Source organism: Myotis yumanensis, unplaced genomic scaffold (genome assembly GCF_028538775.1).
Source record: "Myotis yumanensis isolate MYYU_CA2020_CCGP unplaced genomic scaffold, mMyoYum1.0.hap1 SCAF_11, whole genome shotgun sequence".
NCBI lineage: Eukaryota > Metazoa > Chordata > Mammalia > Chiroptera > Vespertilionidae > Myotis > Myotis yumanensis.
The window spans coordinates 13392087-13415914 of NW_027223762.1; the positions used below are offsets into that span (position 1 = coordinate 13392087).

Below are 23828 nucleotides of genomic sequence, written 5' to 3' on the forward strand. Positions count from 1 at the left end.
TCTTTTTGATGCTTTTGTTGTGTGAATTGTTTTTTTAATTTCCCTTTAGAAACTGTCTGTTGTTAAATGTAGAAATATAATTGATTTTTGTATACTGATTTTGTATCTTTTAATATTGGTACATTTATTTATTTGTTCTATTAGTTTTGGGGGGTTTTTTTGTGAAATATCTTATATTTTCTAAATAAAGGACCATGTGTCTTGCTAAGGGAAATTTTTCTCTTTTTTTCTTTTCAATCTTAATGCCTTTAATTTATCTCCTTCCTCCCTTCCTCCCTCCCATCCCTCCTCCCCCTTCTTTCCTTCCTTCTCTTTATTTTCCTTATTGCACTGGCTAGGTTTAATGTTGAACAGAAGTGATGAAAGCAAAAATCCTTGCCTTGTTCCTAGTCTTGAGGGAAAGCTTATGGGTTTTTCAAAGATATGGTTTTTTCAGGTTTCAGAAATTTCCTTCTATTCCTAGTTTGTAGAGAGATTTTTTTTTAATCATAAATAGATGTTGGAATTTATCAAATTCCTTTTGTGTTTCAAATGAGATGGTCACATGGTTTATGTCCTTTATCCTATTAATATGGATTACTGCATTGTTTTGTAGATGTTAAACCAACCTTGGATTTCTGGATAAATTCCAGTTGATCACAGTATCATCCTTTTCATATGCTGCTGGATTTTGTTCGATAATGGTTTGTTAAGGATTTTTATATCTATGTACATAAGGAATATTGGTAAGTGGCTTTCTTTCTTTATGATGTCTTTTTTAGCTGTATTATCAGCAAAAAGTGAGTGGTCTTATAGATGATCTGGGATGTTCACTCTATTTTCTTAAAGAGTACATGAAGAATTAGTGTTATTTGTTCCTTAAATACTTGATAGAATTCACCAGCAAAGACATCTGGGTTTAAATGGTCTTTTCTTTGTGGGACAATTTCAGTTACTAAAATAAGTTAGTTACTTGTTGTTATAGGTCTGATCAAAATTTTATATTTCTTCTCGAGTTAATTCTGGTAATTTATGTCTTTCTAAGAACTGGTCCATTTTACCTAAGTTGTCTAATTTATTGGCAAAATCATATTTGTAATATATCCTTATAATCGTTTAATTTCTTTAGGGTGAGTAGTGATATTATTTGTTTCATTCCTGATTTTGATAATTTGTTGTGTCTTCTTTCTCTTTTTCTCCATTGGTTAGTCTAATTAAAGGTTTGTCAATTTTGTTGATCTTGCCAAAGAACCAACTTTCAGTTTCATTAGTTCTCACTATTGCTTTTTCTGTTTTCTATTTCAGTGATTTCTTTAATCTTTATTTCTTTCCCTCTGCATGATTTGGGTTTCCAGTAATGTTTGTTTGCCTCTTAATATGGAAGCTTAAGATTGGATTTGAAACTTTTCTTTTTTTCTAATATAGGCATTTAAATTTATACATTTCTCTCCAAGCATTTTTAAACTTTTGTCCCATAAGTTTTGGTATATTTTATTTTAATTTTCATGTAAACTATTCTCTAATTTCCCTTGATTTCTTCTTTTATGCATTGTTTAATTTCCTAATACTTGTGGATTTTCAAGATTTTTTGCTGTTGTCAACTCCTAATTTATCCCATTGTAGTTGAAAAACACATTTTGTGTGAATTCTGTTATTGAGACTTGTTTTTAGCCTACCATATGATCTATCCTGGAGAAAGTTTTCTGTGCACTTAAAATGAATGTGTATCCTACATTCCTTGGGTAGAATGTCCTATATTTTTCAGGTAGGTCCAGTTGGTTGATAGTATTATTCAAGTCTTCTATATAATTCTCTTTTTAGTTCTATTCATTGTTGGGACTGAATAATTGAAATCTCCAACTCTAATTATTAAATTATCTGTTTCTCCTCTAAGTTATGGCAGTTTTGCTTCATGTGATTTGAGGCTCTATTGTTAGATACATATACATTTATAATTTTTATATCTTCCTGGTGAATCAACTCTTTTATAAATATCAAATGTCTATCTTTTCCTTAGTAATTTATTGTTTTAAATTCCATTTGTCTGATATTAAGGTGGCTACTCCCACTCTCTTATGGTTACTATTTGCGTAGTATCGCCTTTTCTATCCTTTTATTTTCAACGTCTTTGAATTGATGGTGTACCTCTTGTAGAAAGCATATGGTTGATCTTGCTTTATTTTTTTTTTATCTAGTCTGACAATCTCTGTCTTTTGATTGACTGGGCTACTTATATTAATACTAGAGGCCCAGTGCATGAATTCATACATCGGTGGGGTCCCTCGGCCTGGCCAGTAATAGGGGCCAATTGGGGGATGGGGGTTGCCTGCCGGGGGGAGGGACCATGGGAGGTTGGCCCCAGCAGCAAGCTAACCAATGGCCGATTCTGCAAGGAATTGGGCTCCCTCCTCCCTCTTATCTGGGTCCAGGGTGCAGGTGAACCAGATTTGGGGCTTTCAGGGTCCCAATAGCAAGGTCTGGATCAGTGCGCGTCATAGCTACCGGCCAGTTGTCTGGTTGTTCCGGTCGGTTGTAATGGTTATATATATTTAGTGATTTGGTTGGGTTTACATTAGCCTTTTCTGCTATTTATTTTTTACTCTCTTATGTTTTTTTTTAAAAAAATATTTTATTGATTTTTTTTTTTTATAGAGAGGAAGGGAGAGGGATAGCGAGCTAGAAACATCAATGAGAGAGAAACATCGATCAGCTGCCTCCTGCACATCCACTACTGGGGATGTACCCACAACCAAAGTACATGCTCTTGACCAGAATCGAACCTGGGACCTTTCAGTCCGCAGGCCAATGCTCTATCCACTGATCCAAACCAGTTAGGGCCTCTCTTATCTTTTTGGTTCCTCCATTCCTACTTGACTGCCAAGTATTTTTCAGTGTAACATTTAAAAACTTCTCTTGATTTTTTAAAAACATTTTTGGAGTTATTTTCTTGGTGGTTGCTTTATACTACATGCATCTGAACTTATCACAACCTACTTCAGATTAATACTAACTCAATTCCAGTAAAATATAGAAATTTGGCCCCAATATAGCTCCATTCCATTTCCTACCCTTTGTGCTATTATTGTCATATATATTACTTGTATATGTGTCAGCCCAACAATATAGCTTTGTAGGTACGCATTTATGAAAGACATAATCTTATGTCTTTCAAAGATGTTAAGAAAAGAAATAAGAGAAAACATATTTATTGAGTCTTTTATATTAACCCACATATCTACTATTTCTGGTGTTCTTCAAGGTATCTCCTGGTATGATTTCATTTCAGCCTGAAGGACTTACTTTAATATTTATTGTAAGGCAATTCTGCTAGCAACTTTGGATTCCAATTTTCTCCTCTGAAGATTGTTGTTGATCCTTTTGTTATTGCTGTTTTGTTTTGTTTCTTTCTTAAGTTTGTTTTTTTGTTTAATAACTTGGCTGAGTTGTATCTGTGAAATTTTTTTCCTGCAGTGTGTGACTGCTAATATCTCTGTTCAGCTTTTTTTCCCCCTTTTTTTAAATGTTGTTTTTATTTTTACTCTGGCTTCCTATGGGACATCTGTGTGTAGCTTAGTGGTCTATTAATATTTAGACAGAGGATGTGCTCAAACACCTTGAACCAGTAAGATTTCTGTCTTTTTTAATCTTCACCCAAGGATATGTTTGTGTGTTTTTTTAAAGTTGATTTTAGAGAGAGGGAAGGAGAGAGGGAGTGGGAGAGGGAGAGAGAGAGAGACATCAATGTGAGAGAGAAAAATGGATCAGTTGTCTCAGGTATGCGCCCTGACTAGGGAGTCAAACCCACAACCTAGGTATGTGCCCTTACTGGGATTGAACCCGCAACCTTTTGGTGTATGGGATGATGCTTCAAAGAACTGAGCCACCCAGCCAGGGCAAGATTCTGTCTTTTGCCAATAGGTCTGTGTGTGGGTGAGGGAGTGCTGATCTCTTTCATGTCTCCTGTGCATATACACACAGTCCTAGGGTTAATGAGAAGGTCGTGGCTAGCCTGGACCCTTTCCCATCTCCATTGGGAATACAGATAGTCTCATAGAATATGCCTGCCCTGACCATGAAAGAGACTCAAGCTAAAAAACATTGTGTTTTAGGAAGAGTTTGGTATAAAGTAAAGGACTTGGGATTCCACTTTCAAAAACTGAAATTCAAGATCCAGCTCTGCCCCATCCTGGCTTTGTAGACTTGAACCGTGCACTTCTCTCTAAGCTTTCATCTGTGGGCCAAGAATTATTCCATGCATGCCTGCTTCATACAGGAACTCAGGCCAGGTTCTTGGGTGACATCACAAAGAATGAGAAAGACCAGTTTCCTCTGTGTAAAGGTTACCATGTAGCCTCAGTTGAACAATCTATAAGTTAGGGAAACTAATAATAACCATCTCGCTGTGTTATGAAAATCAGTTGTGATGGTGGATGGAAAAGCACTTTGCAATCTGTAGCTCCTGCCTATTTCATTTGGGACAGAGCCCAGGGCCGGCCCCTGACAGCTGACAGCTCACCGCAGGCTGTGTGCATGTGATTTCACGGCCTCCTCCGGCCACAGAAACAGCTCTGGCATTGCCGCAGCTTCCTTCCACATGCAGGGAAGGCTCATCCAGTTCCATCGCGTTAGGCACTCAACTTCTCTAGGCCTCTGCCAGGGCTGCCTCCAGCCCTTATTACCCACAGGAGAAAAGCTCTCAGACGCAACTGCTTATTTCTAGCCTCAGCTCCTGCTGCTGCTATTTCTGTTCTATTTCTGATCCACAAAGATGTTTGCTCTGTTCCCAGTGGAGGGGGTAGTCGACAGGTACCTTCATTGGATACCTTCTACAATAATTGCAAGGAATTTTTGTCAAAGACCCAGTCATCCGAGCCCTGCTTTTTCTAGAAGCGTGCCCCAAAAGCACACCACATTTTCTACAGACTTGGTCAAGATGTGCTGTACTAGTTTCCTATTGCTGCTGTAACGAATAACCAGAAACTTAGTGGCTTAAAATGACACAAATGTATTATCTTACAGTTCTGGAGGTCAGAAGTCTAACATGGGTTGGCGGGGCTGCATTCCTTCTAGGCAAGAGTCTATGGAGAATCTATATTCTTGCCTTCTTTTCCAGATGCTAGAAATGCATGCCTGCATTTCTTCCCCTCATGTCCTCTTCCTCCGTCTTCAATGCCAATAGCTGTTGTGCTGCCGCTGTACATGGCACTGTAACCCCCTTGATTTTAGATGTCCCCTTGACCTAGCTTTTAATCTGCAATGTCCGGCATTTGGAAGGAACTTAGAGCTGTTAGTTTAATAAAGAAATATATGATCCAAAGAATAAGTAAAATTTTAAAATAGATACAAACTAGCACATAATTAAATGACCTTTGAATGTTTCTCTCTGGCTCTGCTTCCATCAGCACATCGCTCCAACTCTGGCTCTCCTACTTCTCTCTTTCTTTCTTCTTTTTTTTTAAAAAAATATATATTTTATTGATTTTTTACAGAGAGGAAGGGAGAGGGATAGAGAGTTAGAAACATCAGTGAGAGAGAAACATCGATCAGCTGCCTCCTGCACACTCCCTACTGGGGATGTGCCCACAACCATGGTACATGCCCTTGACCGGAATCGAACCCGGGACCTTTCAGTCTGCAGGCCGACGCTTTATCCACTGAGCCAAACCAGTTAGGGCCTTCTCTCTTTCTTGATCCCCATTGGTTTCATTGGGCCCATCCAGACAACCCAGAATAATCTCCTCTGCAAAGTCCCCTTGATATGAAAGGCAACATATGCCCAGGTTCTGAGGATCAGGACTTCTTTGGGCAGCCATCATTTCATCTGCCACACTAGCCCACAACACTGTGCTGTGAGCTCTCTTCAGGCTCCGTAGCCTTCAGGTCTAACCTGACAAATTCATCTATGCTAATGGATGCAGAAGCCCTATGTCTTCCTTCAGGGTGCCACACAGGTTTCTAGAGGCAATGCTTTCATCTTGATGTGTAGTCCAAAGAGTGGCCTGAACCATGGGGCTATCAGGCGTGTGAGTGTGTGTGTGTGTGTGTGTGTGTGTGTGTGTGTGTGTGTGAGAGAACCCACTCACATGTAGGTGTACTAATCAATGACTGAAGAGGCTACTTTATGAGGGCTAAGTTAACGAGCCAATAAAGCCCAAGGGTAGAATTGGTGGTGAATGATAAGTTTCTAAGGAGGACATGCTAGTCAGACCTTCATCACTCCAGTTGCCTATCAACACCCCAAGGGGTCAAGGGTCGGAGCATGAAACTGAGAACCAATTAATCAGCCAACTGCAGCCTCCAGTCACTGTGGACATAAAGGGGGCTGTGTCCTGAGAGAAACTCCCCATTCCAAGCTGCACTTCAGCTCAAAATGTGGCCCAGGTTCTAGCTATCCCTGGAATAGTCTACTTGAGAGGTGTTCAGGGATTCTTTTAAGAACATTGCAAAACCCTTGGTATGGGAGAAGGAATTGAAGGAAGGATGTAAACTGCTGGTAATTAAACTAGACTCCTCTGAACCTGCCTGACATAACTTCCTGAGGGTCTGAGACTCCCCAGGTACAGGGAGAGAGACTCACAGGATCCACATGCCAACCTACATACAGGGAAAGAAAACTCAGCATATAGTTAGTTAAATAGTGGTCCCCAAAATATATGTTCAACTCCAAATCCCTGGTACCTGTGAAGTTGACCTTATTTGGAAACAGAGCCTTTGAAGATGTAATTAAGGGTCTTCAAATGAGATCATGCTGGATTTAAGATGGGCCCTAAATCTAGTGACATGTGTCCCTGTAAGAGACAGATTTGAAACAAAGACACAGAAGAGAACGCCATGTAAAGATGGAGGCAGAAATTGAAGTGATGCATCTACAAGTCAAGGAACACCACAGATGACCTGCCATCACCAAAAGCCAGAAAGGAGGCATGGAATGGATTCTCCTGCAGAGCATCCACAAGGTACCAACCCTTCCAACACCTTGATTTTGGACTGCTGGCTTCCAGAACTGGGAGAGAACAAATTTCTGTTGTTTTAAGCCACCCACCTTATGTTAATTTGTTATAGCAGCTACAAGAATCTAACACACAACGGTATAACAGGAGTGGACCAGAAGGCTTATTTTGGCACTGTGGTGCTCTAGTCATCTATGGCAGCATTGCTAGCCATTCCAGAACTCTAGGACGATGTTTCTCAATCTTTGCAAACAAAGTCATCTTGGTAAACGGAAGAATCTCAGTAGCAGAGTTCCACCCAGGTCCTCCACCAAAAACAAAACACCCTTGAAAATCAGTGCCCTGAAGAAAGTTGAGTTGATATAGGAAGAGTCAGCCCCTCCTAGCTGTCTACTCCCTTCTTGTGTAAGCATATGAGTGCGGGCTTGGGGAGGGGCTTTGGAGAGGGGCTACAAATCCATTTTCCATTTTCAAGGTAGGTTCATGAAAGAGATCAAAAGCTTGTCTTTCTGGAGAAGAAAAATATGTTCCTTTGACTACATTCCAAGACACCGGAAGTAGCAGAAATCAAATATACCCCTAGGACTTCTTGAAAAGTCATAGAATGCCTCAACCTGATAATTCCTCAGACTTTATTAATTCATAATATTGTGTTCCGTCAAGATCATCACTTTTTATTATCTTGCTGCTCTGAATTGAATACCCCTTATTATTCTCATCTACAGGGGCCATAAATTAAAATTATGTAGAATTTATAATCTTACAGTTCATTATCTATGATTGGTATTCTCTCACTGCTTTTTTCTGGACCTTCTATATCCCCTGACAAGAAATATGGCAATGGAGTCTAAATACCATCTAACCAATAAATGTTGAGCTAAAAAAAACGTTAGTAACTATACTAGCCTAAAGGGCACCCATCACTCCTCCTTATCTCCACTACCAGCATACCTTTCTGCCAAAAAGACAGAGAAAGTGAGATCCTAAAGAGTTGGGAGTTAGAACTGGAATGTAGGTCCTTGTTTTGCCATTGTGCAGGTTGGGCCTGTCATCCGTCACCTTTATCTCTTTCTCTGAAGGTCAAGGGATGCTATGATATACACCAGCCTACTTCGTGAGGAACAACCCTGCTTCAAGGAACAGGTACTGATGTAATTAGTTGACTCAAAAGGGAATGTGAGGCTCATTACTGAAAGCTCTGAATGCCTCTCAGTGACATTCCAGAAGTGGCCCTATGACCTGGGAGGCAGGTCCCTTGTTTCTAAGACTGATCAAGGATGTGTGAGTATAGACTCCCCTGCTAGACCCCAGGAAAAATAAACACAAGTTTCTAACAGTGGTGAGATCTCTACAAGTTATGTTTGGATATGTTTGTTCACTAAAGATTTTGATGAAGTAGACTGGTGTAGCCAAAGTGGCATTTGTCATGGCTATTCACATCATTGTCTTTAGTGATGTGACATACTACCATGTCTGAAAGAGCAATGATTTTTCAGAGAGATAGAAGTTGGCAAAAATCACTAAAAGAAAATGGATATTCCAATCTTGATTGATTTATCTAATTGGAAAAGGTTCACATTCAGTACATGCTCTGGTTCTTGGGATCCAGTTTTATAAAAACATAAAGGCATTGATAGATCTCCACATTGATAAGTGATTGTCCTTCCCTCCACTCCTTCTTCCTTTCTTTTTTTCTCACAGTACTCAGTGTCATATGAAGATGTCAGAGATCACAAGATAGAGGCTGGAGGAGGAGAAATAGGCAAAGAGTGGCAATGCATAAACTATTGGCATTGTTTAAAAATTTTAAAAGCACCGGATTTCAAAGTTATAAAATCTGACTCCACAAAGTTTGTGTACAATGGATACTTACCTCTCTCTCCTGATCTCACTGAGTTGTGATTATAATTCAATAAAAACCCTACAGTAATGAAAAATGCATGTACTGCCAGGACTATTTCTGGAGCTGGGAATTGGGACCCAGAGATATCCCTAGTGGAGGCTGAATGGGAATAAGTCTGAAAAGGGGACTTACATCAAAAGTACAACATATATAACTATGCCTCAGAATCATCGGAGACACTTATAAAAACATAAATTTTCCAGAGTTCCATAGAAACTGAATCTGCAATGAAATACTGTTTTTCATCTACCACATGAACAAAAATGACAGTCTGACAATACCAGACACTGGTGAGGGTGTACAGTCCTAGGAAAGAATATTAACACATCACTATTGGGGGGTACAGCTTGGTGCCACCACTTTGGAAAATAGATTAGCATTACTCATTAGAATGGAAGCTGCACCCCATGACCCAGCAATCCCATTTCTAGATCTATGCTCTAGGAAAACTCTTAGACATGCTCATGCACGAAGGCATATACAAAAATGCTTACATTAGTGCTGCTGGCAATAGTAAAAACCTGGAAACAATCCAAATGTCTAATGAGAGTAGAAGAGATAAATTGTGAGATTTTCATGCCATGGATTAAAAACTAAATGAACCACAGTAACAAGCATCAAAATGGACAAACCACAAAATGACAGTATTATGCCATTTATATAACAGTTTGCAAACCTGGTCCATATGTGTTTGGGGCTACATACATAAGTGGTAAGGCCATAAACAAAAGCAAACTTATGATGAACACAAAATACAGGGTAGTGTTTACCTCTGAGAAAGGAAGATATTTAAAAATATTTTTTAAAATTTATTGATTTGAGAGAGAGATTGATTTGTTGTTCTACTTATAAGAAGAGGATTTTTATCTAGGTGGGAGATAAATTGTAAAGGGATGGACAACATTCAAATTCCTACACTTGGCGGGGAGAACACAAGTGTTGATTTTATTGTAATCTTTAATCCATGCGTATATGTTACATCTACATTTTTGCACATGCCAAATTTCATAATAAAAATTTGAAAACACACAGATTTCTAAACTCCATCTCAGATCGACTGAATCATAGTCTCAGCTATAGGGGTCTGTGCAGTATTTTGTATAACTTCTCCAGAATATTTGGATGCACTATCAGGTTAAGAGCCACTCACCTACATACAAACACACACCCCCTACAATACACATCAATATCCAGGTGAAAGCAGCTTAAAATATAAATCAAGGTCAGGCAATTTCCAGAGGCATAAAAAAAGAAAAGGTTAGCCCGGGAGAGTGTGTAGGAAAAAATGGTCACTCCCCGCAGGGTTCCAGGCTGATGAGGAAGCCTAAGAGCATTGTGACACCTCCAAGGACCCCCCCCACACACACACACACACGAGAGCAGCATTTCTCAACCTGTGGGTCGCGACCCCTTTGGGGGCTGAATGACCCTTTCACAGGGGTCGCCTAAGACCATCCTGAAACACATATATAATTACATATTTTTTGTGATTAATCACTATGCTTTAATTATGTTCAATTTGTAACAATGAAATTGGGGTCACCACAACGTGAGGAACTGTATTAAAGGGTCAAGGCATTAGGAAGGTTGAGAACCACTGCCTTAGAGCTTACCTGAGCCCTGTCCGTTAGATTCCGAGTAAGATAATCACCCCCAGAAATGGGCCCAGTGCAGGCTCTTGCCATAACCTTTGCTACAAAGAAGAAACACAATGTGGCAGAAGTGTCCATGTCTAAGACACACCACAACAGACATCTAGACCTGGACCCACATGTACATGCTGTGCGATCTTCAGCAAGTCACTTGCTCTCTCTGAACCTAGCTTTCTCACTTCCTTGTCTCCCTCATAATACTGGAATCCAGTGAGACAGTGTGGGTGAAAAGGCTTTGCAAACTGAAAGTACCATGTCAGTTATTATTTCTTCCTAAAAGCCAAATACATAGGCTGTCAATTCTGAGTCAGCAGTTATCTGGGTCCAAGGAATTAGGGGCTCTAAACTTTGCCATAGAGAGAGCTGAAGGCAGGAGTAGGGCTTAGTGCCTCTACATCTTTCTCTGGAATCTCAGCAAATATTTAACAGGCACCCACTACGTCTCCGGTGCCTCCCTTTTCCAGTCCATGATAATTCAGAAGGGGATGTGCATAAACAGCTCTGGACTACCAGAAGCACCTTGAATGCTAATAGGTAGACTGAATATTCATTAATGGCTTTGAAACTAACATTTAATCCATTTACACAATACCTTCCAAATTAGGATTGCCAGATTTAGCAGATAAAAGTGCAGGGCACTAAATTAAATTTACAATTTTTAGTATCATTAGAATAATTTTTAAAGTATAAATATGTCCCAAGTATTGCATGAGATATATGAAAAATAATTTGTTCCTCAAGTTTAACTGGGTGTCTTGTTTTTATCCGGCAACCCTGTTCCAAATGGACAAACAGATCAGCAATTTCTCCTACATCTTACATTGAGAAATCTGCATGAAAGAGAGTCATGAGATCCTGTTTCCATTACTTGGTAAGAGAGCAAAGGGTTGGACTGATCTTAAAATTGGACTTGCATCCTCCCCCTCCTTGCACGGCTCAAGAAGACATGGAGAGGCACAGATATTAAAAGCAAGTTTCAAAGGAAATAGAGTAGAGCAGGGGTGGGGATGCCATAACTTTTCAAACAGAAATTGACATTCCAGCTATCCTGGCCCACCCAGAACACTTGGCAGTGGCCTCTGCCCTTACCTCTGGGCATCTCCTTGGAATGCTCTGCCTCGGGTCCGTCCAACAGGTCCATCTGGGAGGCCTCCTCCGAGGGGACACGGCGCCAGGACCAGCTCTGGTTCCCGAGGTCATGCAGTGGAGGGGAGTACTCCAGCTCACAGGGGAAGTCAAAACTGCACTCCAGCCCTGCAATGACAGTGACAGCCAATGGTCAGTGGAGCAAACTGTTTCCCAAACATGACCATCCAGCCCTAGAGCCTTACTCCTGCATTCCAGGAAGCTGGCCTTTGTCACACACGCATCTTCACCCTATCACGAGGTAGTAACTTCACAAGTGGCTGGCTCCATGTTGGTGAAAAGGGGGCTAAGAGAGAAAAAGGTGTTCTTTGTATGATTGAGATTATGGGAGGTGTCCTCAGAGATGGCAGGAAAACGAACAGGTGGGACCCTGAGAAGCTCTGCATCCTAGGAGGTTACCTGGTGACATGGAGAGGACTGAGGTCAAGTGGGAAGCACCTGACTTGGCAATCAGAAAGGTCTGGATCTAAGCCTGGCACTGCCACTGACCAGCTGGTTATCCCAGGAAATAAAATTAACATCTCTGGCCTCAAATTTCCATACTATACATGGGGGATGATAATACCTACTTTGGAAGTTATCTGTAAGAACTAGCGGATATTGCATTACCTATGTGCATGAGCCTTGCCCATCGCTGAGGCCCAGGAAAAATCCTAGTCAGGTCCTGCCCTATCTGAGAAGAGAAAGCCAAAGGGAATGTAAGTCTCACTCAGAGCCCTTTTTGCCAGCTCTGTTGTCTACCCTTCAACCCCTCTCCAGAAAAGAGGGCGAAGGCTATGCCAGCTAATCCATGTTATTCTCTCTTGAGGTGGGAATGGGGTCGGTCACTGGGTGAGGAGAAAGAAGGAAGAGGGATGTTTTATGATCTTTTTCTGGGCTTCTTTGGGGATAATCATCCTTGTGCCCAAATCATTCCATTTTTGCTCTACTTTTAGAATACACTCACCTTGTCTTTCCCTTCCTTACTCATTGTGCATTACCTAAAGAAGATGAAGTACTTTTAACCAGGTAGGCTCTCTAAGCTAGCTGATGCATCAATAGAACATGTACCAAAATGCAAAATAGTCATCCACCTTTTACTTCATCATCTCCCCTCAGCATGGGGGTGTGAAGAAAGAAATAACGTGATACAAAGAATGAACCTCTGGATTAGAAATTTGGGGAAATTTGGTGGTGTCCAGGCTTGGCCAGTCTCTTCCCATGTATGGAACTTGGTGCCCTCAACTGTAAAACAAGGGGTATAGACAAGATGATTATAGTCTAGCTCGGCCGCTGACTTGCTGGTTACCTTGAATAAGCCACTTACCCTGACTGGGCCTCAAGTTCCTCAAAAGGAGACCTAGACTAGCTGCTTTCTAAAGTCCATATTGATGTGAGTTTTTAAAGGGTCCAAATCCTGGCTCTCAGAAGGGTTATAACTAATTGGATAAATAAATCTGTGATGGTGCTAATGGGTGCAAAGTCCCAGTTATCACTGTGTGTTTTAATAGCTAATTCTGGGCTATTGCTATCTTGTTCTCCAAGAAGAGTCTACTCTTAAGAATTTCAGAATGCAGAGAAGTGGGGCTGATTCTAGTGCAGGCAGCCAGTCACTAGATTTCCATACCCTTAGGTAGCTGGCCCTGTCCTGGAGGGGAGTAAAATGAATCCCATTGACACCGGCCAAACTAGGGGGAGAGGAAAAAATCCTTCAATTACACTCCTATTAAGCACCTTTCTTCTTCTCAGCCAGTAGGGATTTATGTGCCAGCTGCTCTCCAGGAGCTGCCATTCTTCTGGTTCTAAGGTTAATACCACTCGCCCTTTCACGATTCAGGCAGTTCACCTTTATAATGGCAAAGCTGAACAGGCCGAGCTAGCCTTGTCTGAGTTGACATGACACTTGCTGCCTACATATTTCATCAGCCTGGAAGACTTTCTACCTGCCTCTGGGGCTGAGCTGCTGCTATGAATTGGTATCCATAAATTGTAGACTGCTTTAATCTTCAAGACTTTCTCACCAGGCACCTGGTTTTGATAGCAGAATGCAAGGAGAAAACTGATCCAACATTTTGTACTCTGTGACACAAAAATGATCCTCATAATGAAAGGTATAGCCACTGAATGTGGCCCTTCTGGGAAGGTTCAAAAAGACCCAGCCACGTTAGGAAATGATCAAGTCAGAAGGCGGGAAAGTTACTGACCATCCCCAAACCACACTGACAATTATTGTGCCTTTCTCAAAGCTTCGATTTCTGTGGCCCATCCTCTCTCTTATTTTTTTCCCCAATTAAAGTCATCCAATTTCTATTTGGGACAGAGGTGTGACATGCATTCTTAGACACTGCCTGGCAAATGTGCAATCCGTCATCAAGTACCATCAATCCTGGGATCTTTGGACTCTGAAGAGTCTAATGATTGGCTGTGTTTGGAGCAAACCCTGCCTAGTGAAACAGGCTCGGCAGACTCTCCAATTACCAAATGGGTTCGTTTGGAAATTCTTGCTCCAAGGCAGCCTCGCTTTAGCTGTCAAAGCTGTACTCTTTGGCTTTAAATAGAAGTGGAGTTAACATTACTGCTCATTTGGGGTGAAATTAAATTGGGCCTTCCTACATTCTGATTTAATTTCTCATAAAACATAAGGATGGGTTTCCTTTTCCTGAGCTAGCCTCAGTGCCTTTTGTACAATAATACCTGGGATGTGTCTTTTCTTAAAAAAACACCAGGTTAAGTCTCATTTTCCATGGGTCTTTTCTGAGGTTCTAGACCAGTGATGGCGAACCTATGACACGCGTGTCAGAGGTGACACGCGAACTCATTTTTTGGGGTTGATATTTCTTTGTTAAATGGCATTTAAATATATAAAACAAATATCAAAAATATAAGTCTTTGTTTTACTATGGTTGCAGATATCAAAAAATTTCTATATGTGACACGGCACCAGAGTTAAGTTAGGGTTTTTCAAAATGCTGACACGCCGAGCTCAAAAGGTTCGCCATCACTGTTCTAGACCTAGAGTGCTTCTTCAATCTCTCTCCTTAACCCTCCTCTAGCTAAGTCCTTGTGGGATAGGGGGGTCTATTTTACAAATGGAAGTCAAAGGGATTAAGGGCTTCAGTGAAGTGTTTAGCCTTAAGTAGCCCAATGGCAGAGGAAGTCCCCACCCAAGGGAAGGGTTGGAAAATAACATTCATTGCGTCCCAGCTCTCTGCCAGAGACTATGCTAGGTATTGTCTTATGTTACTATATTTAATCTGCAGAAGAACAATGAGAAGCGAATGTCCTGTCTCTACAGAGGAGAAAACCGAGGCTCAGAAAGGTGATTCTACTCGCTCAAAGATCAAAGGACTTTCCTGAGGCAGAACCAGAATGTGACCCAGGGCTGGATAATGAAGACCCAGGCGTGTTTCATCACACCTCCACAGCTTCAAAATCTCAACCCACTTAAAGCAGCAGCAGTGGAGATGATGAAGAGCTTGATGACGGATCAGGCATGTGGGATAAAAGAAAAGCTGAAAAAAAGAATGACTCAAGAAAGATCTCAATCCACTATTATATTTTGGTTATTGGACCCAAAATCTGCAACCTCTTCAGATCTGCAAAGTCTCCTCCACCCTAAGGGGACAGATAGTTATTTCCTCTGTGTCGGACCCATTTTGCAAAGTGACTGTGATCTTCAGAAGAATCCAGAGATTTCAACCCTACTTTATGTACCTGTTAGGAACCAGGGGAATCTAACCATTGAAAAACACAATGAGAAAAAGACATGCTTTCCAGAACTTGCCAATCACATAGTTGAAATCACAATTACCCACCTTTTAGCCTCTCCCATCATGAAAGAAAAATAAGGTAATGGAATCTCCTGGAAACAGTTCGTCTGCTGAGAGTCAAGTGCTGTGAAGGGAAAGGTCTTGGCAGGGCAGTGAGGATGTTCTGGGGTCGGTCCTGCAAACAGCAGCTAAGGGACCTCAGGAGGCCTGTTTCCCTCTCTATGTCTCATTTTGGGCATCTGAAAAATGAAAGGAATCAAGCATACACTCTCTACGGTGCCCTCCATCTCTGAAGGTCATTTATTTTAAAGGGCTCATTCTGGGCCAACACAACCAATCCTATAGACTGTCAGTCAGTCACGCTCACTCTGTCTTCCTCTAAATCAGCGGTTCTCAACCTGTGGGTCGTGAGCCCTTTGGCGGTCGAACGACCCTTTCACAGGGGTCGCCTAAGACCATCCTGCATATCAGATATTTACATTACGATTCACAACAGTAGCAACATTACAGTTATGAAGTAGCAACGAAAATAATTTTATGGAACTGTATTTAAAGGGCCAGAAGATTGAGAACCACTGCTCTAAATGAAAGCTTGTGGCCATCCTGAGCAGCAGATTCCATGGAAGGAGGCTGAATGTGCATCATACTCAATAAGGACTCAGGTTATCTCAAAATTTACTCTCAAAGAATTAGGAAGGAAAGTTCAGATAAATTTTACAGATGACAGTTCCAGGTGAGTGTGTGTGTGTGTGTGTGTGTGTGTGTGTGTGTTTTCATGCATTCTTATCAGTTTGTATTCTGAACTGTTCCATTAGCAGTTGACTTCAAGACATTGTCCTAATATAAAAGGCAATCATTCAGAAGACAACTATGGTAACTGATCAGAAAACCCTGTGGTGACCCTGCCCGGAGAGATGCCTAGTTCTCTTACCAAATTCCCTTGGCTGTAAGTAAGTTGGCAATGACCGCCCACTCTGACACTGAGTCTGAGGGTGGAAACCTAGCCTCTCGATATGTGTGAGACTATCAAAGTCGTCATGCCCAAGGCCTATGCCTAGCTACTCAGACAGAGATGGGGCCTTCCCAGTCTGAGCCACATAAAGAAGATTGCATGTAAGTTCCAGGCATAGTCCATAACACCATGGAAGGATAGTAGGGGCAATACGGTGTACTTTGGACACTTAGATCTTCCCTTTGGTGGGCTCTGGAAACAGTTCTCCTTTGTTTCCAGACTGACCTCAGGCTCAAAAAAATCCCTTGAGTCAAGGCCTTTTGTGTCTTCTTGATCTTGACCCTGGAAACCCAGAGACCGCCCACTAGTTTCTTCATTCACTTTAGCCAATTTCAATTAAGGGACAAGCAACCTCCTTTCATTTTTAAGACACTTGTTCAAAGGCTGACCAATTTTCAGATGACCACAGCGTGGCAGGAGCCTTAAAAGCAACTACCCCGGGGTAGTCACAGGAATCCACTGGTTAATGTCACACAGACTCAACCCATAACAAGGTTTGGAAGCAAATGTTACAGAGTAAAAACCAGCAATAAAATCAGAAGAACACATGTTTCTCAATCCCATAGGTACTTCACCCTTTTTCATTTTGTCTCTTACTACAAGTGTTTCAGAAGTCAAGCTTGGGATCAGACTTAAGTTCTTGACTCTGGTGTGTGTTTATAGAAGAGTCCCAAGCCCCAAGGGGAGGACCTCCATGAAGGTCGTGGAAAGTATTTTCATAACTGGTAACATTTCCTGAGGGCTTTCTGGGTCAGATGCTCTGTCAGGAACCCTACATCATTACCTTATTTAATCCCTATGAATTAGGCAGGAACCTTATCCCTATGTAACAGAGGAAGATATTGGGGTTTAGAGAAGTGAAGCCACATGTGAGGTTACAAAGATAGGAAGTGCTCGAGTAGACTATCACTGATCTGCTTCCTCCTTGGGACACCTGAAGCCTTGATGTCAGTATCTATAAACAGGGAATTTCAACAAAATGGTAACAGAAATAGCTCCCCTCATTCAGAGCCACAGACACCAATAGGGGCTGAGACCTGCAATGAGGCAGGTCAGGAACTGAACCCATGGAGGAATATGCAGGGCCCAGCTGGAGGCAGAACAGAAGCCAGGGCATCTGAGCTGTCCTGAAAGGACCTGATACCACCTTTATAAAGTTGAACGTAGAACACCCTAGTGAGGAATGAATCAGAGGACACATTTCCCAGGTGCAAGTCTTAATCCCAGTGGGTATGTGACTCAGAAAGCCATGGCTACATGTACAGTAAGGCCCAGGGCTCAAAGTTCCCATCTATATAGATTTCCTGATGTCTTCCAGATATCGGCTCTGTTTCTTGGATAAGGCTAGGGATCTCAGTAGAGGGAACTGAGGGTGGGGTATGCAAGGTTTCTATGGCCGTCAGGGGCCCAAGAGAGAGTTTTCCAACTGGATACTTGGCCATGGGATCTGCATCTGAAAAAAAAGAATTATCAGGTTTGCTGCTAGTTTAAAATATGGCAACATGACTGTAATTTCGCCTTGGGGTTATTTTCCTTTCTCTAGTTACCTTGACCTGATGCTTAATTGCCATGATGCAGATAGCCTTGATGTTGGGTCTGCCACTCCTCACTGGTAAAATGGTGGTCTCTATGGTACCACCCAGCCCTACAATTTTTTCCTATGTATCTATGCCCACTTGAGTTATTCATTAAGTGATCTTAATATCATCTTTCTCAGGGATAGAGCACAAGACCTAAAATTTGACTCCAATTCTGCCGCCTGTCAGCTATGTGGTATGGGGGCGGGGGTGCTCTCCCCCTCGTTCTCAGACTTGGTCATCTCAGTGGTAAGACTAACTTCCCAGAACTGCTTGGAGGACTCAAGGAGATGCTGCATGTACTTGGAATTGAGAAATTCCCAGCTGATTCAGAATTCATACAGTCACGCCTTTTTTAAACACAATTTTGTGTTTACCACGAGAAATAGTATTTATGTATGGCATTCCAATTGATGGCAGATGACCATTCCTGAGAATTTTGTTATAACATGAAAGGTTGGTAAGTCTGACTTTAGGTGATATCCAGAGTCAGAGGCTATTACAACTTGAAACTACATTTGAGATCAATCCCATTGGACAGATGGGGAAAAAAAAAAAAAACAATACAAGATCCAGGCAAGAAAAATGGCTTTCCCAGGGTCATGTGGCTGGTCAAAGAGTCCCTCACACACAGAGTGGAGGGCATTTCTACTCACTGTGGAGGCCTCGCCAAATGCCATCCTCTCCCAGCAGCACCAGGCCTAGGCCAGGCTGAATGTCAGTTACTAAATCACCAGCTCTCACCTCCTCAGGCTCACCTTACTGGCATACTTGGGCTGAGGCTGGATTGCTTCATGGCTGGCATAGACAGATGCCAATGTATTCCTGACAAGCCTGATTTGTGCATTCAACAAGGAGAGTCATATGCAGATGTGGAAATTCTCTTGCAGGTGAATTATACGGTTCTCTGAGAAGTCAAATAACAGAGCTTCATATTTGAAGCTACAGGTGATTATATAGAGTCCTAGAAATCAGCATTCTCAAAGCACTGTCAGTCCTTAAAGACAGTACCCAGCTCAGGGAACTTCCTAAGTTGCCACAATCCTGAGGCACAAGGCAGGGTCTCCTTTTCCTAAGTGATTCTCCAGAACTTCCCAACTGTTGACTTTCAGGGTCATGAGGAACCATCTGCCATTGAGAAACTGAGGCCCAGAGACATGATGAAGTTCGTCCAAGGATGATTAATGGGTGGGTTGCAAAATTGGTACTAAAACCCATTTCCTAACCCTGTGATTTTTATTGTTGGTATTATTATTATTATTATTATTATTATTAAAAATTGTGGGTAACAAACAAACAATACCTTAAAGAATTAGGAAATTTCCAAAAATCTAGAGTGTGCTTTTCTGGAATAAACTAGCAAAAACATACATGACTTGGTTTCAAATAATCTCCAGTAAGGCTTTCTGGGTTCTCTCATCCTACATGTACTCCTCTGCCAACAAGCTGCTTTTGATGGTTGCTGAAAGCTTCCTGCTAGAGAGCAGGTCTTGGCATAGGCCAGAAGATCCAGTGAGAGCAGACGGAGGGAAGCAGTGACTTAGGAGTGAAGGATAAAGATCACCAGAACCAGGTCAGTGTGTTTCAGTGGTTGAGCATTGACTCCTGAATCAGGAGGTTTGATTCCAGGTCAAAACACACATTCAGGTTGTTGGATTGATCCCCAGTAGGAGGATATGAAGGAGGCAGCCAATTAATGATTCTCTCTCATCACTGATGTTTCTATCCCCCTCTCTCCCTCTCCCTTCCTCTCTGAAATCAATTTTTAAAATGTTAAAAAAAATCACTAGAGAATTCTTGGAAACTCTTCCAACTTTGGGCCAATCAGCTTCTGCTTTTGGGCAATTCATTTAACCACTTGAATCTTAGTTTTTTTGTGTGTATAAACCTGAGATATTTATCACAATAATTATGCTGATAAAGACAGTATCTGCTGTGACAACCAAGTAAGGACATGAATGTAGAAGTGCTTTCTTAATGAGATGCTGTGTATGGATGTTCTTACCACCTTGGTCTCCCTGAGCCCCAGATTTACCACTGGAAACTGAGGGATTAGATGAACTGACTTAACTTTGGAGGACCCAGGTACCCTCCTCCCTTGCTCTGTTTCAGATCCAAACTTCAGGGGATACCCGGTGTCTGGGGAATAATTAGGAGCATCGATGACGAAAGGAGTCAGGCTGCTCATGATGAAAGCTCAGTCACTTTACTAGATGGGTACCTCAGGGCAAATCATTTAAATTTTCTATGCCTCACTTTTTCATCTGTGAAATGGGGATTAAAGCAGAAACCACCTCAGGGAATTGTGAGAAGAATTAAATGCAGTTTGTACATCAAGCACCTACTAGTAGAGCAGTGACCCGCACGTGATTTTGTATGAAATGATAGCCATCAACCCTGTGGCCCTTTGGGTGGCTCCAGGGGTCTGTTGGCAGAGGAGAGTGCCCAGCACTGAAGGCAAACCTTGTTGAAAGTCCTTACCCAATCTTTGCTTTCGGCATGCTAACCAAGCTTCCCTTTGGAAGTGAAGTCACATTAGACCTTGAGTAAAGAGAGCTGGATTCTAGCCCTGGCTCTGTGGTATGACTGCAAGCTCATCTTTAACCTCTCTAGGCTCAGTTCCTCATATGAAAAAATGAAGTGGAGAAATAAAATGATTTTATTTGGGCAGATGGCCAAAACAGAATCCCAAGAGTCCTGACTTCCAACCCAGGCTCAAATAATTAGGGGCTTCTACTGCCCCCTTTCTAGGTTATCTCCCAAGTAGGCACTTAGCCCACCAGTCACCTTTGATATTAATCCACCAGCTGCCATCAACATCTGATCATTCACTTCATAAAACTAAGTACCAAACCTGGCCCCTGCCTGTCCCCTCCTACAACCACTATTCATTTGTCATGGGGCCCTAGAACTGAAATCATACGCTTCCTACCAGCTTGTTCCCTAGAATGTATCTGGGAACCAATCACCCAATTCAAGACATCTGTTTATCTCACTTATAATCAATCTGCAGTTAAGAAGGGCCAAGTCTCCTTCAATCAATCAATTATATAAACACAGCCTTGGAAGACAGTCTTGGAAGATGCTGTATAGTATGCATGCCCACATGGTGGGACATAGGCATCAAAAGCTTAATTCTCATTTCTCTTATTGATGGCCCTAAAGATGATACAGAAAAAACAAATGGGACTTTGCTCATCATCCCAGAACAGAAAATGGAAAGTAATTAAAATCATAGGCTTTCTGAAGTCACTAGCCCAGCCTCCTCATTCACAGATGGGAAAACTGAAGGTGAAAGGAGTGACTTGGCCAAAGTGGAGTGGCCTAGGGTCTGGAGAAGTAAGAGTGTGGAGACCAGAACTCAGATTGGACTTCCAGTCCAGTTCTCAGCCTTCGATTTCCAGGAAGCATCATGAAAGCGACCATACAAGTGGGGTCTCCAACAGAGTTAAGCAGGCTCCAGAGGGCATGATAGAAACCCTAGTAGTACATACACTGCTCAGCATGACATCCATCCAAATGAGATCCTTCCTGAAACCAGAAGGCTGGCAGACAGCTCTGAGGAATGCAGCATCCACAACAATGAGAAGAGGCTGTTGGTCATAGACAGCCTCTACTTCACAACATGCAAAATGACCCTCCCATTTACTCTTCTGTCTCTGCTGCTGAGGATCTGCTGGAGGATGGAGGTGAATAAGGAGTTCATTTCTGATGCCAATCTCAAAAATGAGCAGATACCAGGTTACATGTGGGCCCACAGGGCTTGGGTTTGAATCTCAGCTCTGCCATCAGCCCTAGGCAGATCACTGACCTCTCTATGCCTCTCTCCTGATTAGTAAGATGAGGCTATTTAACCAGATTGCTTTGGGTCCTGACAGCTTGCAATTTTTATGAATTTCTCATAGACCAAATTATTCTAGTCGTCTGTTCAAATGCTAGTTAAAATCCTATTAATCTGAGGTCTCTTCTGATATAAAGTTTTGCATACAAGGTTGCTCTTGACAAAACATTTCATTTCAAGAGGATTTCCTCTCATTTTTCTCACTCTTGATCAGTCATTTTCCTGCATATGTTTTGGACACATGCCTTTCTAGGCTGGTTAGAAATGCTCTGTATATAATATGCAGATGTCCCAAAGCTGTCAAAACAAAAATTCCTCAGCTCACTCATGTCTACTGAATATGCTTTTTAAGATTAAGAGATGAAATAAGCCTTTCCAAAGTAGTTAAAGCCACAGCTTTGAATTCTAAACCAAAGTATGGCCAGCCCAGGTACTGTTCTCCCTTTAAACAAATTGGTCCTGAAACCAATTAGAACAGCGGTTCTCAATCTGTGGGTCGCGACCCCTTCGGGGGTTAAATGACCCTTTCACAGGGGTCACCTAAGACCATCGGAAAACACACATATAATTACATATTGTTTTTGTGATTAATCACTATGCTTTAATTATGTTCAATTTGTAACAATGAAAATACATCCTGCATATCAGATATTTACATTACAATTCATAACAGTAGCAAAATTACAGTTACGAAGTAGCAATGAAAATAATTTTATGGTTGGGGGTCACCACAACATGAGGAACTGTATTAAAGGGTCGAGACATTAGGAAGGTTGAGAACCACTGAATTAGAATGACTTTAGGAATAGAGGCCTGCTGGGAACATTCTATCTTTTCATAAAACAGAGATCCTAAGGGGTTGAAAAGCTCCAGGTTGGGAATTGAGAGACTTGCATAGACTCCTAGTTTGCTCCTGGATTGTTCGGCAAATGTTGCAATTTATTAATATACTTATTAATAACCCAACCGAGGACAAACACTGGATTACATACTAGGGATGCAAAATGGAACAAGATGTGGATTCCTTGACCTCTCAGGGAGAAATACTTCATGTAGGTAGGGATGCAAAAATGCTTTTCCCTCTTTGGATGCGACAAGTGTTTTAAATGGATCTCTTTTGACTTGCTTTTCTTGTCCTTGTGTCAGCTGGTGAATCATTTATTATATTTTAACCTGACTTGTTTCCTTTCTGCTTCTTTTTACTAATCTGCTACTAAGGTAGAAATAAATTGTTGGTATTTATTGAGTGGCTCTATGTGTCATCATTTGAAAAGTAAGACATATGATGAAGTGGAGCATTTTAAACAAATCTCTCCTTGAAACACCTAAGCCAATTGCTTTTTATTTAATTTCCATGGGTTGAGTTCTTTGGATCCCAGCAGGCCAGTGGTCCTCAGGGTGACAATGTTCCCTGCTCTTGGTTTCGTATGACTGGCGGCTTTGCTGTCCCCTTTGGGCCTCAGTCTTTAGGGTGAATGCATCCAGAGGCCTTTTGCTTAAATGTTGTAGATAAACACACAGAGGCATAAGACTAGGAAAACACTTGACTTTCCAGCTCAATGGAGTAGGGATGGGAAGAGACACAGAAGTCCTGGCCTATTAGGGCAGAAGAATTGGTATGAAAGCTTTCAGACCTGACAGTGGTCCACCAGGGAGCTGGGAGCTGCTTTTCACTGGTGCAGGCTCTTGAGGGTGGAAGGACTGATTACAGCTAGCCACATTAAATATGTAATTTCAGAAATGTGATCAAACAGACTTGCTTCCTGAGTTATGAAGCAAATCCTACAGGGGACTAGAGAGCCTTTTTGTTTTCCATTTTTTATTTAGTGGTAGGTCAATTTTTTTTGAGGGAGAAATATATTTAATTATGCAATCTTTTCAATAAAAAAATGATTAGTGGCAACAGGGAAAGTAATTAAAATGTCTAATTTTTCTTTCTTTCCAAAAGCATCAGTCCCTAAATTGGATGGTCCCCTGGGCTTGGAAGCAGACAAAGTTTTAATAGAACTTTTATTTAAA

General features: G+C 41.6%; 1 protein-coding gene across 1 annotated transcript in view; it reads right to left on the minus strand.

The window, feature by feature from the left end:
• The window catches only part of ALK (ALK receptor tyrosine kinase), a 572354-nt gene that overhangs the window by 374984 nt on the left and 173542 nt on the right, over positions 1-23828 (minus strand). Inside the window, exon 3 of the mRNA XM_070428933.1 lies at positions 11574-11738. Coding sequence (XP_070285034.1) covers positions 11574-11738 — 165 coding nt within the window. The remainder of the gene's footprint in view (positions 1-11573; positions 11739-23828) is intronic.